This window comes from Hylaeus volcanicus, chromosome 4 (assembly GCF_026283585.1).
Source record: "Hylaeus volcanicus isolate JK05 chromosome 4, UHH_iyHylVolc1.0_haploid, whole genome shotgun sequence".
Lineage (NCBI taxonomy): Eukaryota > Metazoa > Arthropoda > Insecta > Hymenoptera > Colletidae > Hylaeus > Hylaeus volcanicus.
In genome coordinates, this window is record NC_071979.1 from 20,363,641 (window position 1) to 20,377,877 (window position 14,237).

The following is a 14,237-nucleotide window of genomic DNA, read 5'->3' on the forward strand; positions in this document are numbered from 1 at the left end:
TGGTCGAGCGGTGCGATTTTCTCTCCGTTCTTAAATTGTTGGGGCAATATTTTATTGGAAACGACGTAACTTACGTTAAGCGGCGTCGAGCGAAAAGGAATGGGGGTGGGTGTGGCTATCGACGATAATCGGTTTGCGCTGAGCGGTCGATGACCCCATTTTCGCGTGACTTCTGGATGGGAAAATTAATGGTAGAGCACGGAAAAACGGGGGACCAGAGGTGCGTTGAGGTAAAATATACCAGAAAAATTAAATATAATTCACGATAAAATGGGAGAAACAAAAGATAAACACAAAACACCAGAAAAAAGAAAGACTGTTGTCTTAATAGTAACCACGCAGTGTTACAGGAGATCAGAAACTAATTTTTTTTCTGTTTATATGTAGCTAAGACATACGTAGAATTAACAATTCTTTGCACGTTTATTTTACTGCAATTTATTTGTACACCTCTTGATAAGAATTTGTTTTATATTCTTAAGACACCTAAATATTCGGTTCCCTTGCGTACTGTCTTTGAAATTTAAAGAATTTGGTTAGCTTAATAGATCACTCACCTCTGTATTGTATCTGTAACCTTAAGTTACATTGAATCCTCCTCGTTGACCACCTGTATTTTTGGAAATGTTTACTACAAGGGAACAAAGAGTCTTTACTAAAACATCCTCGAACTAATATTATAATTACGTATTAAGAAGTCATCGTTATTCAATTATCTATGTAGGTAGAGACTATTGTTCAGTCAGTGACAACGACGAAATGCACCAATTGCTTGGATTTATTGACCTTAGCATCTACATAGAATAAACCTACATACAATTTGTTCGATAACGCAATAAATAATCTTAAACGCGTAAAACTAACTATCCATAGATTCTGCGAGTATCTACAGGCACGATTAAGTAATATATACAACTTAACAGCGTCTTCAAAGGTTTGCTTATCAGAACATGGCTAGCAATATATATAACCTAATTCCTGAACGAAACACTCTTAACAAATGGCATCATCCTGCAATTGTACAACATTCCAGAGAGCTGAATACTAATTCCACTTCGATGGAGCGGAACGTAAGAGAGCATACCGATATACACGATTAGACCTAGAGCGGTTTCTCAACCCTCTAAGTATCCTTTCAGTCTCAATCACAAAAATGTTGAAACATTCGTACATTCACCTTCAGCAAGACATCAACCTATAAGATTTAAGGTGGAGCTCCTGCAGTGGAATATGTATGTATCGACAACCCTATTCCTCTAACAACAGGAAGAAGCTCTGGTAACAAAAAGAAATAGCGACCTTGGAAACAATAATAAATCTCTTCCTAGAGGTCTATAATACTATCAGGTTCTCCATGTCCAACTGATTCAATTGAAACTTAAATAGTAGAGATTTTGCCGTGGGAATTTTTATTCTGCCTTATGTTTACTCCTCCTAATACTTCTCCAAATCTGAGCAATGTGACTATTTATCTTTACGTTGTTATGTCATTCAATCTTTCCTTTCTAATTACATTTTAAACATACTCTGTTGACATTCTGTAGTATTCATTTATCCTAAATTTCATACTCTTCGATTTTGCGTTTTGTTCTTTGCCTTCGAGATCCAATAATATTGCTCTAATTTGAAAAAATATTTTAAGAGTTAAACAGCGTAATTTACGACTTTCAGGCATCCTTACGACTGGTAGTCTTGGTAGCCTCGGTAAGCGAGGTCCTGTCCAAAGGACACAGGTTCCCTGTGGTAACCACCTGCGTACTCAGGAACGTGGTGATCATTCTGATCGACGTAGGGGTGGCTGTTAGCGTTATCCTTATAGTAGGGATAGCCTATGCCGCTTTGAGTGTACACCGGGGGATGGTAATTCTGTGTCAACGGCTTGTACAACTTGAAGAAACCGATCAGACCCGGTATCACGATCGCCAAGAAGCCGAGGAACTTCTTGAAAGACGCCAGACCCAGGATTAGAGGCAGGAACAGGAGCAATTTCAACTTGAAGAGCTTCAGGACGATCAGCATCGGGATCAGGAGCTTCTTCAGCTGGTGTCGAGCTGTAAAAGATGGAGGAAGTCAGTACAGGTAACAAAAATCAGGAAGAATATTTTTGACAGAAGATAGATATAACAAAGGTAAAGAAAATGGAGGATGGGGCTTTTTATAGAGTGCTCACAGAAGAGAGTGTCCTTTTTGTTCTCCAGCGTGTCAATCTCGTCGGCAATTTCGTCCAAGAACCGAGGAGCGTAGACTTCGTTGTCTCCAGTCTCTTCGGATGGTATGTGCAGCTCAATGGCCACAGTCTTCACGAACTTCTCCGCCTTTCTCATGGCGAACTTCACGAGTTGATCCCACTCGGAGTCGCTAGACCTAAAATACAGGACAATACATCAGAAACTGGCCGTGAAAAATTCTTCTCCTCCCTTTATTCATTATTTCTCCATTTTTACTTGACATATCATAAGGTTACAGGGATTCTTCTGATATGAAATTTATTTACTACAGCCTGCCATTAAAGACTCCACCTGTGTTAGAACTGAAATTCATTTTCTAATTTGTGTATCTTCATTCTTCGAGATTCCATGATCCATTCCAAGTATGTATCAATAGACTTTAGAATGATTGATACCTTGGTTCGTTGGAGTACTCGTACGGCTGACGACCAACTTCCTTCACCACGTCCCTGGACATCCTCACGACCTTGACGTAGTCGTTCAGGTCGTACCGGGGCTGGTCGAAGAAGTCGGTAAAGTAACTCAACGCCTGGGACTTGAAGCACTCGGCTAAATCCCCGTTCAAGCAGCCTTTGTTCGTCTTCGCCATGTAGGGATCCACGTTTCGTCCCGTTCCAAGCCCGATCCAATCGAAGATACCTTTGCCCTGTCGAGTTCCGTTAAATGGCACCTGCCCCTGGAGCGGGGGAACTTGGTTATCTGCAATATAACGATTGAATAATTAGTATGACTCATTGAGAGGGATTCGTTTTAAATTAGAAAGTCACTCGAGGCGGCGCGCTCCATGAAGAATAAATTTGGGTGACATTAAAAACATGCTGCTATGTAAATAAAAATTGATGCCTACTTGGGATCCTACATGTGAGATTTAATCTTTGTTATTCTCTGTATTTTGTTTACGGATTAGAACCAGAATAAATTTGTTCAACTTTATTATACATTCATAAGAATATACAGTCAGTCTCAGAAATATTCGTGCCGTCTATGTCTATTGAAGAAATTTGTTTAAATTAAATGGCAGTTTCGATGTTGCCAAGTATATGTTTGTATACATGATGTACATATAAATATACATATACACCTATAAGCTTATTCATAAACATATTTATAATGAAAAATTCAATTGGTAATATCAAAACTATTGTATAATTTAGTCAAATTTCTTCGATAGACGTAGAGAATATTTATGGGATTGACTGTATGGAATAATATGTCTTTAGACATGGAAATTTGAGTGTATTTATTTCACATCATTTCATAAATTCGATAGAACGTTCATCAATGTAATGGTCGCATTAAAAATCAAGTTGACCTTGAAGTAACCTTCAAATCACAGAAACGTCACTTCCACGCCATCTAGGCATGAAATAGAATCCAACAACAATCATTCAAACTTAAATTCCACAAAGCAGTAAATGAAACCGATTCGACTTACCGCGTCCCTCAGGTTTGTCGCCGGCCGGTCCATCCTCGAAGGTAAAAGCCTGACAGGGTACCAGCAGCATCCACACCAGCACCGGACCGCGGGTTACCAGCAACGGCGCTAGTCGCATGCTGCTCACCTGAACGTTGTACCTGCAGTCACATCTCCTTATCGACACAAGTTTCACGCGTGGCACTGATTATGACAATTCGACTACTAAATCGCGCATCCTCGATCGCGCTGAACGTTACCTCGTTTCACCGATCACTCGTGATAGAAATATAGATCACTCGTGATAGAAATAGAGACGCGTAACTATCGCGTCGAAACAGCTGTGTTTATCTTACGTCGAAGAAGATGGAGGGACGTCGAACTGGACAAAATTGCGCGCCGGCGAACGGAAACAATGGCCATCGAACTCTTACCGATCTTCGTCAACTGGCTGGTCCCCGTGACGTCGCGACGAACGGCATCGTTTCCAGATTTTTTCGAGGGGGGAAAAAAAATTGCTCGTGATTCACGAACAGCACTCGAGCGTCTGTCGACGAGGCAGCTTCGATCATGGCCGAGTCATGGACACCGAAGTGCCGTTACCTGGACGGACCAATGGGAATCCACGGTTGGAGAGGAACCAGGTCCCGTGACCTTGTATTCCTGTCGCGCGTGCACGGCATTCGTTACGCCGATCACGCAATGATCTAATCCCGGATTTTTCGAGTTCTTGGCGGGGACGTAAATAGAGCCTAGCGTTAAATGACTCGGAGGATCATTGTTTATTTATGTTTTATGGTGCAGATTTGTACGGGGAAGTTTGTAGGCTAAGTTATCGCTGATTTGGTGATGTTGGATGAAGAGTTCGTGTATCGAGAACCAATTCGTGGCTAATTTGGGAGAAAAACGCTTATGTTTATCTTGTGTTCTAATTAAATATTTATGGTTTCTTATGCAGTTCACAGTATACATGTATCTACAGTCAGTCCCATAAATATTCGTACTCTCTATGTTTATTAACTCTTACATGCCCTGAGCTTCAAACTGAATTGTACACTTGCAATTGGTTTGTTTTTAATATTTTGCTGTATGTATGTTTTGAACAAAAGTTAAAAAAATAAATGGCAGCTGTCAAAATCGTTCAAATAATGAATACATTGATATTTTTCTAAATTTAATTTGGAAAATCAAGCTTCTAAGGATTAACAAAAATTTGTCCAAAATGATAGGTTTGATGTTTCCATATCAATTTTTCAGTTTATTCATGTACGTATCTAAAATGAAATATTTACTTGGAAATATTATGCTTGCCATTTAATTTAGAGAAATGTATTAAATGGAAGCTACGAATATATATGGGACTGACTGTATGCATACATACTTCTAGTTGTTTTATCGAGTTACGAATTTTTTTAAGATTTTACATTTTAAACCACGATTTGCTTTACAGATCAGCAATAAAATAGCCTACAGAATCTTGGAATGAATTTTTCCTAACAATTTCGCGTTGAAACAAGTGATACTAGGCCAACTATACTGACTGAAATGTAGACAAACATAACTACTATACCAAACGTCAGACAAAATTGGTTCTACACTATTTTACTAATCATCGCTGTATTTTAAATTTCCTACTTGAATGCCTAATCTTCTTGGTCACCACTTATAAAACATGATTCCACCCCTAATTCTCACCTTTTGGCTTCGCCAACTATACAGACTCAAATCCCAAAAAACAAGACTACTATACCAAACCTCAGACAGAGTTGATTCTACCCTTTTTTTTTCTAATCATCGCTGTATTCTAAATTTCCTACCTGAATACCTAATCTTCTTGGTTACCGCTTATAAAAGCGGTTTCTGATTCTCACCTTGTCGCTGAGAACGCAGTCAATGGCTCCGGTCTACAGGGATTAATGACACCGAAGGATGAACTTAGAGCAATGAGACGCATCCGGCAGCGTCCAACCTTCTCATTTATAGGAACAGCGTCGTTTGAGATGGTGGGAGAAGGATCCGTGGGTCGTCGCTGAAGAAAAAGGACGTTTAAAAACCGAAAGTGAAAGCAGTCGCCCGGACATAGGACCGGAACCAGGCTGTTCTGAACAAAGATGGGGGCGAGCAAGAGAGAAATGAGACGGACTTTCCTTCCCAATCCGACGATCAAGCGTGCGTCATCGGCTCCTTTCGTTTTCTCCCGCGCTCCTATGTGGTCTTCTTGTTAACACTTGTTAACCCTTTCGGTTGCGTACTCGCCTCTGTTGAAATTTCACTGGAACTATAATATCGGAGAATCCTGGAAAATGTTACGCAATCCTTGCTGTTATGCTTTCTGTCGGCCGTGTACCATCACAGTGAAATACATACGTATAATAGTGATGTCACGATGGTCAATTTGAAAAGTTCGAGTGTTTATCGTAAGCATTATAAGCGATCAAATTGATATTTTTGACTCTTAGGTTTCGGGTTCTTGATATTATCTAGAATCTATTACCTTGATCTCTTCTCTCGCAGTTGCCTGTCAATGAATTGAAACTATGCTTTATGCAATGTTTTTTAAGATATTTTGACAATAATTTGCCTATAAAAGAAAACGTATCGGAGTCACAGCATTTATTGACGCACTGTACACATGGACGCGATCCGCGTCGAGTCGACTCTCCGATCTTGGTCGAATAAATAAATAGACAATTAGTTCGTCGATTAATAATTTAACGTTCACGGTGTGCTCGTGAAATAAATAAACTAATTTCGCGGAACACCAGTGTGAGGCAGAGATGGGCAGAATTCACGTCTAAATAAATAGTTTCGAATAAAAGGTCAGACCACTTTCGACTTGTTATTCGTGAAATAAAAATTACGACCGATTTATATTTCCCGATTGAACGAATGAAAAGTGACTGTAATAATTATTTGTACAAATATTCTGTCCATCTCTATATTGAGGAGGGTTAAGGATAAATTAAAAGCGTCACTGTCCTGGGCTCCGCGTCGAACAATAATTCGCTATGGTAAATATCGCTAAGTAGTAAATCACTATAACCCGTCGTTGGGAAGATCGAGGCGTCGACGACGTCGCGATGCCACTATGTTCCGCGACTGTAAGACTCGGCTGAGTCGTTTGTTGAAAATATTTAGACGTACCGTAAGTGGATACAGGCGAGTATTTATCGAAACCAGAACTTCATAAAATTATTAAATACTCCAAGATTCCTAACAAGAAATTGGAAGAATATTTTATAAATTCGTATAAATATGTATATACATATTTTGTAAATGTAGTTAACCATATACATACAATTGTACACATATATTTTATAAGTATACACCTCTGTTCATAAATATGTTGACACCTACCAACTTTAATGAATAATTAATATACACCAAAAATTATTATTATAAAATGTGTACTATAATCTGTTATTGTACTGCAATTTAAATACAGAAACATAATACTTACTCCAATTAAGAAAGTGCCCATATACTTATGAACGAGGGTGTAAACATATTTGTCAAATATCTGTCTCTATTTAATATTCTTCGTTTAATATTCAAATATTGTTCTCATTTCTTGAATACAAAGAGGAAAATAATAATATCAAGCAATAAGAACAATATCATACACATATTATTATCGAAATCCTCTGAATAGGCCCGGAGTATGTTGGTCGAGGGGTCTGATTTCGTTAAAGACATACCTGAGCGTACTAACAATACGTCTAATACATTTCAAATCATTCGATTCCGCGTATTCCGGTATTCAGTTATAATAATGCACGCCTAAGGCTACCTAGGATTTTGTTCGAGCAAATTACGCTCCTGGGTCGCTTACGTTCACGTGTCGGACCTACTTCTGCTCGCAATAAGCCAGCTATTACGCAACAGCGGGACATTCGAATGCCAGCAATGGGTATATGTACGTGAACCCAGCTGCGGATACCGTGTACCGTTATCACCATGGTCGATGCAGTCATTATCATTTCTTCGTCTCACTGTTAACCTTGCGGGGACAGCCCGAAACGATTTCGCGACAAACGTCTTCGGTTCCGACCGGAACGTCGGCTCCGTTAATTGTTCGGGTAATTGATCACAAAACCGACTGTCGTCGCACTGATTTGGCAGAATTTTCGCCCGATTCGATAGCACGATGTAAGTCGGTGTGCAGGTACGATGAATAAATATGTAAATCTAGGAACTGTGATCATTGAAATGCGTTCGAATTTGTTGATACTTGGGATACGATCTGGATCGCCTGAATTATTTGATTTGGATATGTTTATTACTACCATTATTGACTAAGAAATCTTCTTTTATTCAGGCTCGATATAATTTTGGAAATGTGTCGGTGAATGTGTAGTGAAATGCCTGGAATACTCGAATATCTGAATGTACATATATGGTATTTACGGAGACTTCAACGCCCGGTCGATGGGAAATTCGAAATTTCTAAACGACAAAATGCTTATCCAAACATCTAAATAGTGACAACACTGAAGACACAATCATTTAGGAAGAGAAATCTCCGACAGTTGGAGTAACTGGATATGCAAATGCGTTGAAGTCCTAGATACACGATATACAGGGTGTCTCGATAAAAGTGTCGTTTGAAATAAAACTTGTACTACTGATTCGAAGATTTTGAAAACATTTTATTTAGTAAAGTAATATCAATAGAGAAGTGAAACTTTCCATTCAAAGAAATCAAGCTGACCTTTAAATAACTTTCGAAAAATAAAAATTAAGAATATCATCTTAATACTATCAAATTCTCCATGAAAAATGGAACAAAATGTGCCTATACTATTATTCCATACAATCACTAGTTTAGGCGTTATCTAAACTGATCTTGAAATTAACTTTAGACGCTTCATATATATGGAGACTTCAACGCTCGCATAGTTCCATTGCTCGAGATTACCAAACAACTGAAAACAGACAATCGGATAGCGAATCCCACCGATTTGAATAAACAACCAATTTAAGCAATCTTCCCAAACAACCGAAAGTCCCATTATGCGTTTATCCACACTCGAGTTGCCAGGTTTCTAGAGCGCTAATCTTTCGCGAGCCATCAGATCTGGCTCCAAATCAGTCCAACTATGTCAACCACGCTTATAAATAACATCATCGGTCCAGTTCCGCGCTACTTCCACGAACCGCAACCTCGGACCTATAATTACCCCTAAAATCCTTCCAAGTTTATACCTGCACACCGACGATCGACGCATAGATCAACTGTCCCTCGGCAATGCCACTCGAGGCAGTATATTTTCGACACCTGGCGAAACCACAAACGTTCTCCCGTCAAGCTTTCTGGGACTCATCAAAACAACCCATCTAGGATCAAGTTCTACGTGACAGTGCAATCATTGGGGCGTCCTGTTCTACAACTCCAAAGCTTCCAGGGTCCTTCGAATATTTCCATTCCATCAGATCAGACTCTCCACTCGTAGGATCGACTTCTACAGGATAATTCACTTTTGATATCGTCTCTCGTCCTTTTCTACAACTTCCTCGTGTGGACCATCTCGTCAATGTCCTGATACGCCCCCCTGATCGAGCCTCCAAAGTCATCTGCACGTCTTCATTCCAGCAGAACAGACTTACCAGTCCTACGATCAACTTCTACAGAATAATTCACTTTTGATATCGATTCTCGTCCTTTTCTACAACTTCCTCGCGTGGACCAGCTTGTCGATGTCCTGGTACGTCGCCAGGATTGCCTGATTCTGCCTCAGTGCCTCGTCTTCGCGCGCCATCGCGCAATTCGTGTAGGCGTCCTCGCACTTCACGCCGTCCTGGCCGTCCTTCGCGGCTTTCATGTAGCGGAAGAAGCGCAGGACGTCAGGATTGTCGCTGCTGGGCCTCCGTAGCTCGTTCAGCTCCCTGGACAGCTGCGCCGAGACCAGATTGGAGTACGGCGCGTATCGAGCTGGACTTCGATACATCGCGCAAACCGCGTACTCCCTGCAACCCTCCGTCGTGTGGCCCAGACGGGAGAAGACGGCGTCGAGACGCGACAGCAGAGGCGAGTAGAAGGGGTCGTAGTTGGTCAGCATCAGCGAGCTCGTCGGGATCTCGTGGAAGACCTGTCGTTGAGATCGATAGAGTTTAGGAAGACCGCCGCAGGTCGAAGTAGCTTTTAGTGTTCTAGAGGAATTGTTTTCGGGGTTGGTGGATGTGAGTATAGTGAAGTTGTCGTGGTGCGATCTGAATGGATGCCGAACGACTCCAGGATTGAGGATTTTACAGTGACGTTGTAATTTCTGTTATTCTTTTACTTCTATAGTACCAGTTAATGGGTATGCGAATAGTAAAGTTGTAGGTGGTGGTGCGATGTAAATGGATGCTGAAGAACTCTAGGATTGAGGATTTTGGAATAACGTGAGTTTTCTTGTAAGTCCTTTGAATGCTCGCTTATAATTTCTGTTATTCTTTGACTTGTATAGTAGAATTAGTGGATGTGAGTATAGTGAAGTTGTAGGCCGTGGTGCGATGTAAATGGATGCTGAAGAACTCTAGGATTGAGGATTTTGGAATAACGTGAGTTTTCTTGTGAGTCCTTTGAATACTCGCTTATGATTTCTGTTATCTTTTGAGTTAAACAAAGTTTCTTCGATAATCAAAGCATAATCAGAATTCATTCTATTGTATAGTCTATTTATTATTTTGAAAACCCACAGTGTGCTCCGTTGCAAGAATTCTCTTTTATTCCTTGGTTGTATAGAACAAATTAATACTCAAACTATGTAATGTACATGTGAAATCTAACAGCGGAAATGCGAGATCAAAATGTCATACATGCAAATGTGAATGGGTACATCATGGAGAAAATGAAATAAATATGATCGATGTTACCTTGAAGTCCTGTTTCTTGGAGAGCCCGTTGGCAGCAACGTGTCTAGTGTAATAACGATCCGAAATGGCGTTGGCGTGAGTTATTCTGGGATCGACGAACGAGTATCGCGACGAAATTTCCGGATTCTTTTGCATCATGCTCTCGTCGTACATCACCGAGGCGGGTAGCGTCCCAACTGGCTGGCGCGTCAGGTAGTCGTCGTTGTAGAGATCGGAATTGTCCTTGAACTCGAAACTCTCTTCCGGTTGCGCGGTGGTCTGCGTCGACTGCGCGAAGGAGGAAACACCTGCGGAAGGGACTAATCATCAAAATTCAAAGCATTTTCAGTTCCTTCAAAAAATCACTCAAATCACTTATTTATTTCACCCTGAGCATGTCTAAATTTTGGAAATTGAATAATATAAATTTATTTCTTCCATCTAAATAAAATTGAACTTATAAATTCCGTACATCCCTACATATAATTTTATAAATAATTCCAATTGAGCTATGAATTCAACGAGTCCTAACAGAAACAAAATCTTGTCATAGAACCTAGAATTTTTATTTAGATATTATTGAATAGTATAAATATATTCTTCTCATCGAAATAAAATTGAACTTATAAATTCCGTACATCCCTACATATAATTTTATAAATAATTCAAATCAAACTATGAATTCAAGGAGTCCTAACAAAAATAAAATCTTGCCATAGAGCCTACAATTGTTATTCAAATTACGTAAAGAAAATCGTCATACCTTTACCAAGTATGTTACCGATACTGCCGATGATGCTGGGCAGGAAAAGTGCGAGCAGAATGCTCTTAAATATCTGGACACCGAAAATCAATGGTAACAGCAGCTTCTTCAGGCCAAACGCTAGAAAACCAAGTCCGAATCCTGTTAAAAAGGTACTCTTTCCCTGAAAGATGGCTGAAAGCAAAAGTACCAGCAAATTAAAGCCCTGCGGTTAGTCCTGTAAGCCATGCTGCAGCCAGCCTAATCTGTCGTCCTCGATCTCATCGCGCATCCAACGTGCCAGCACGCCGTTCGCTGAAAATCACTGGATCGTGGTAATTTAGAATCGATTCAAACCAATTCCAACACAAAACGGGAAAAGCTGAACGGATTGTATTTACCAATCAGCGGTGACCAAGCTTTCGTTAATTATTTTTAGCGCGCACACAGAAAAAGAAAAGCCAATCAGTGATATAAAAAAGCATTCGTTCTTTGTGCGTTCATTTCTGCCAATTTTTCATTCGACGTAGTCACATTATTTTGTTACGCGAATTTATGCTCTCTTAACACAGAGCTGCGTGTATATACAATTATTCATTTTTAGCTTCAAAGCGTTGTTGGACCTTGACCGTGGTAACTCTATGTTAGACTAAGAAATTTATACTACGTTTGTTATTCTGTCATACTACATATTTAATAGATCGAAGTTTTCTTAACTCTCGACCGAGAATTTTAAGATCCAAGCGTAAAAGTGAACCAGCTGAAAGCAGGTTTCTGGCTTCCAGCCGTTTACTTTTCTCTTTCACTTCCTTTGCCCTATTGCGCTTCTTGTTTTGAGAAAGTCGACTCAAAGAGCTAATCCTGATTTCCCAACGTCATCGAACCTGATCCAAGAATAGACATCTACTAATTGATTCTAATCTGACAACTCCAGTTCCTCGCTAAACAATACACTCCCCAATAATTATTGATTCACTCATCGCAAAGCTCAAGGTCCCATAATTCATCAGAAGACTTCCGTCCGACCGCAGTCCAGTGACCGAGCATGATTAAATCCGACGTGGAGCTGACCTTGTGGGAAGACAGATTGGCGTAAGTAAGTGGCAACCTCTCCGAGCCACTGCCCTTGCGTCTTGTCGATGGTGAATGGAAAGGCCAATGTCAAACAGAACTGGGTAGGCTCGAGTGCGAATGCCAATATTGGCTTAGAGAGGGAAGCTATGTATACTCAGCTGGACGAAGATCCTAACAGGGAACGATTCATAATTTTTTGCATTGTTAATGAAGAGTTGACAGTGGTTAATGTTGGTAACTGGAGTCTAAATTGACCGCACTAGACGTTTAGATTGATTAAAACTATTCCTTTCTTTTAAAATACTTGAACTCGGTATAATTTGTATACACATGAAGATATTTGTCTAAATTGAAGATATTCTATCTCTATTGAAGACACTTGTCTAAATTAATTGATAGGTTTGATGTTTCCAAATAATTTTTTTATTATATTAAGTAGACTGGAAAGTAATGTCATTTATTTTACATTAAATTTAAACGAATTTTTAATAAATTTCTATTTTTAATCAATTATGTCATCGCTCTCGTTATCAACAGCCTTTTGCCATCTAGTTGTAAGTTACAAACAAGTATTTAAAATTGCAAAAACGACATTACTTTCCAGTCCACCTAATAAATATATACATGATTATAATGAATCATCTATTTGGAAACATCACACCTGTCATTTAATTTAGACAAATTTCTTCAGTAGACATAGCGGGTACGAATACTTATAAGTCTTTGTTTATTCCAATTAATTACGTTCCACGTAAATCTCATGTAACCTAATTTCACAGAAAATACTAGAAAATAATAGAATACGTATTCATGGTTTCAAGTTTATCAAAAATCCTGACAGATACCTCATCGAAAGATTCATTAATTAAAAGTATCTCTTACAAAATATAAAACTTTCAATACAGATCAATCCCTTCTTCCTAAAAGAGTATTCCTATAAAACTTGGAAAGATGAATCTAATTTTCATACTCCCTTGCTCTCCTGGACCACCTGAGCTACAGCATCTTTAACACGAACCTGACAAACAGCTTTAGGCAGACCCACCCTTTATTCCTGGCAAAGCACAATACTCTTCTCCTTCGTCTTCCTCATGTACACACCTGTACAACCTACTATCAAATTCGACCACAATCAGAATGTACCTACCACAAAATATCCTCCATTCTTTCAGTCATATAAATTCTTTAAAAAGGAAAATACATATCCCTGCAATTCTAGTGTTTAAATCTCACCACGACACCAAGGTGTACCTACCACAAAATGCTTCTTGCATGCATACATTCCTTTAAATGAAAACCACGATCAAGGCCCAGCCACATTCCCAGCAACAATTGGTAGCCGAGTTCACGCGGCGCTGGTGCACACATACGCTAGTTACGAAAGCGTGACTCGGCGTGTATCCGTGGACTCACCGTTGAAGAAGGTTCTAGCTTTTCTAGAAGGAATTAACTCCCTGCTCAGACGTATCTTTACTACGTGCTCTCTGGCGTACCGATGAACTTTATCGAGTAGGCTCGCGTCCGTCCGATGGTTACCTTTTTCGTCCCTCCTAGCGACGAAATCGGCGTCCCTGTTCCGTACAATCTGCACGGAATCGGTCACGTTGTACGTATCGATCCCCGACAACCTATCCAGCAGCTCCGACAGGTTCGTTCTCGTCGACTCCGTCGGAGATGAAGTGAAGTTCTCCATTCCGCTCGCTTCGATTTGGTACTGGGACATGTCGTCGGTTTGTATCATTTGGCCAATGTTCATATCGAACTTGCTGGGCTTCCCAGCCATCGAGTGAGGATGATCGACAAACTCGTTGGCGAGGGACACCTCGTTCGCCGTTGGATCGTCCTGCGTCGCGTGATCTGTCTGGTTCAAGGCCGCCACGTGGTCCTTCACCCACGCGACCATCAAGATCGCCAGGATAGCGCCACCTCTCGGTCCTCCCAT

The 14,237-nt window shown here is 40.2% G+C and overlaps 2 protein-coding genes across 2 annotated transcripts; both read right to left on the minus strand.

The window, feature by feature from the left end:
* Positions 1-766: 766 nt before the first annotated feature.
* On the minus strand, positions 767-4,162 carry LOC128874869 (uncharacterized). Its single transcript, XM_054119986.1, has 4 exons — positions 3,664-4,162; positions 2,624-2,927; positions 2,171-2,364; positions 767-2,051 (listed from the first exon to the last, which is right to left on the minus strand). The coding sequence occupies exons 1-4, from the start codon at positions 3,779-3,781 to the stop codon at positions 1,678-1,680; spliced, it is 990 nt and encodes a 329-aa protein (XP_053975961.1). The 5' UTR covers positions 3,782-4,162; the 3' UTR covers positions 767-1,677.
* A 4,108-nt stretch (positions 4,163-8,270) lies between these two features.
* LOC128875158 (uncharacterized) lies at positions 8,271-14,237 on the minus strand. The gene is made up of 4 exons (XM_054120531.1): positions 13,709-14,237; positions 11,243-11,362; positions 10,501-10,787; positions 8,271-9,731 (listed from the first exon to the last, which is right to left on the minus strand). Exons 1-4 carry the CDS (start codon positions 14,235-14,237, stop codon positions 9,309-9,311), a joined length of 1,359 nt encoding a protein of 452 aa, XP_053976506.1. The 3' UTR covers positions 8,271-9,308.

Coding starts and splice junctions, on each gene's coding strand:
- LOC128874869 (XM_054119986.1), bottom strand. CDS start 3,781: ATGCGACTAGCGCCGTTGCTGGTAACCCGCGGTCCGGTGCTGGTGTGG. Junction 2,928..3,663: donor CGACAAACCTGAGGGACGCG/GTAAGTCGAATC, acceptor GTTATATTGCAG/ATAACCAAGTTCCCCCGCTC. Junction 2,052..2,170: donor CAAAAAGGACACTCTCTTCT/GTGAGCACTCTA, acceptor CATCTTTTACAG/CTCGACACCAGCTGAAGAAG.
- LOC128875158 (XM_054120531.1), bottom strand. CDS start 14,237: ATGGGAGGACCGAGAGGTGGCGCTATCCTGGCGATCTTGATGGTCGCG. Junction 11,363..13,708: donor AGCTAGAACCTTCTTCAACG/GTGAGTCCACGG, acceptor TTGGTTTTCTAG/CGTTTGGCCTGAAGAAGCTG. Junction 9,732..10,500: donor CCAAGAAACAGGACTTCAAG/GTAACATCGATC, acceptor TCTCAACGACAG/GTCTTCCACGAGATCCCGAC.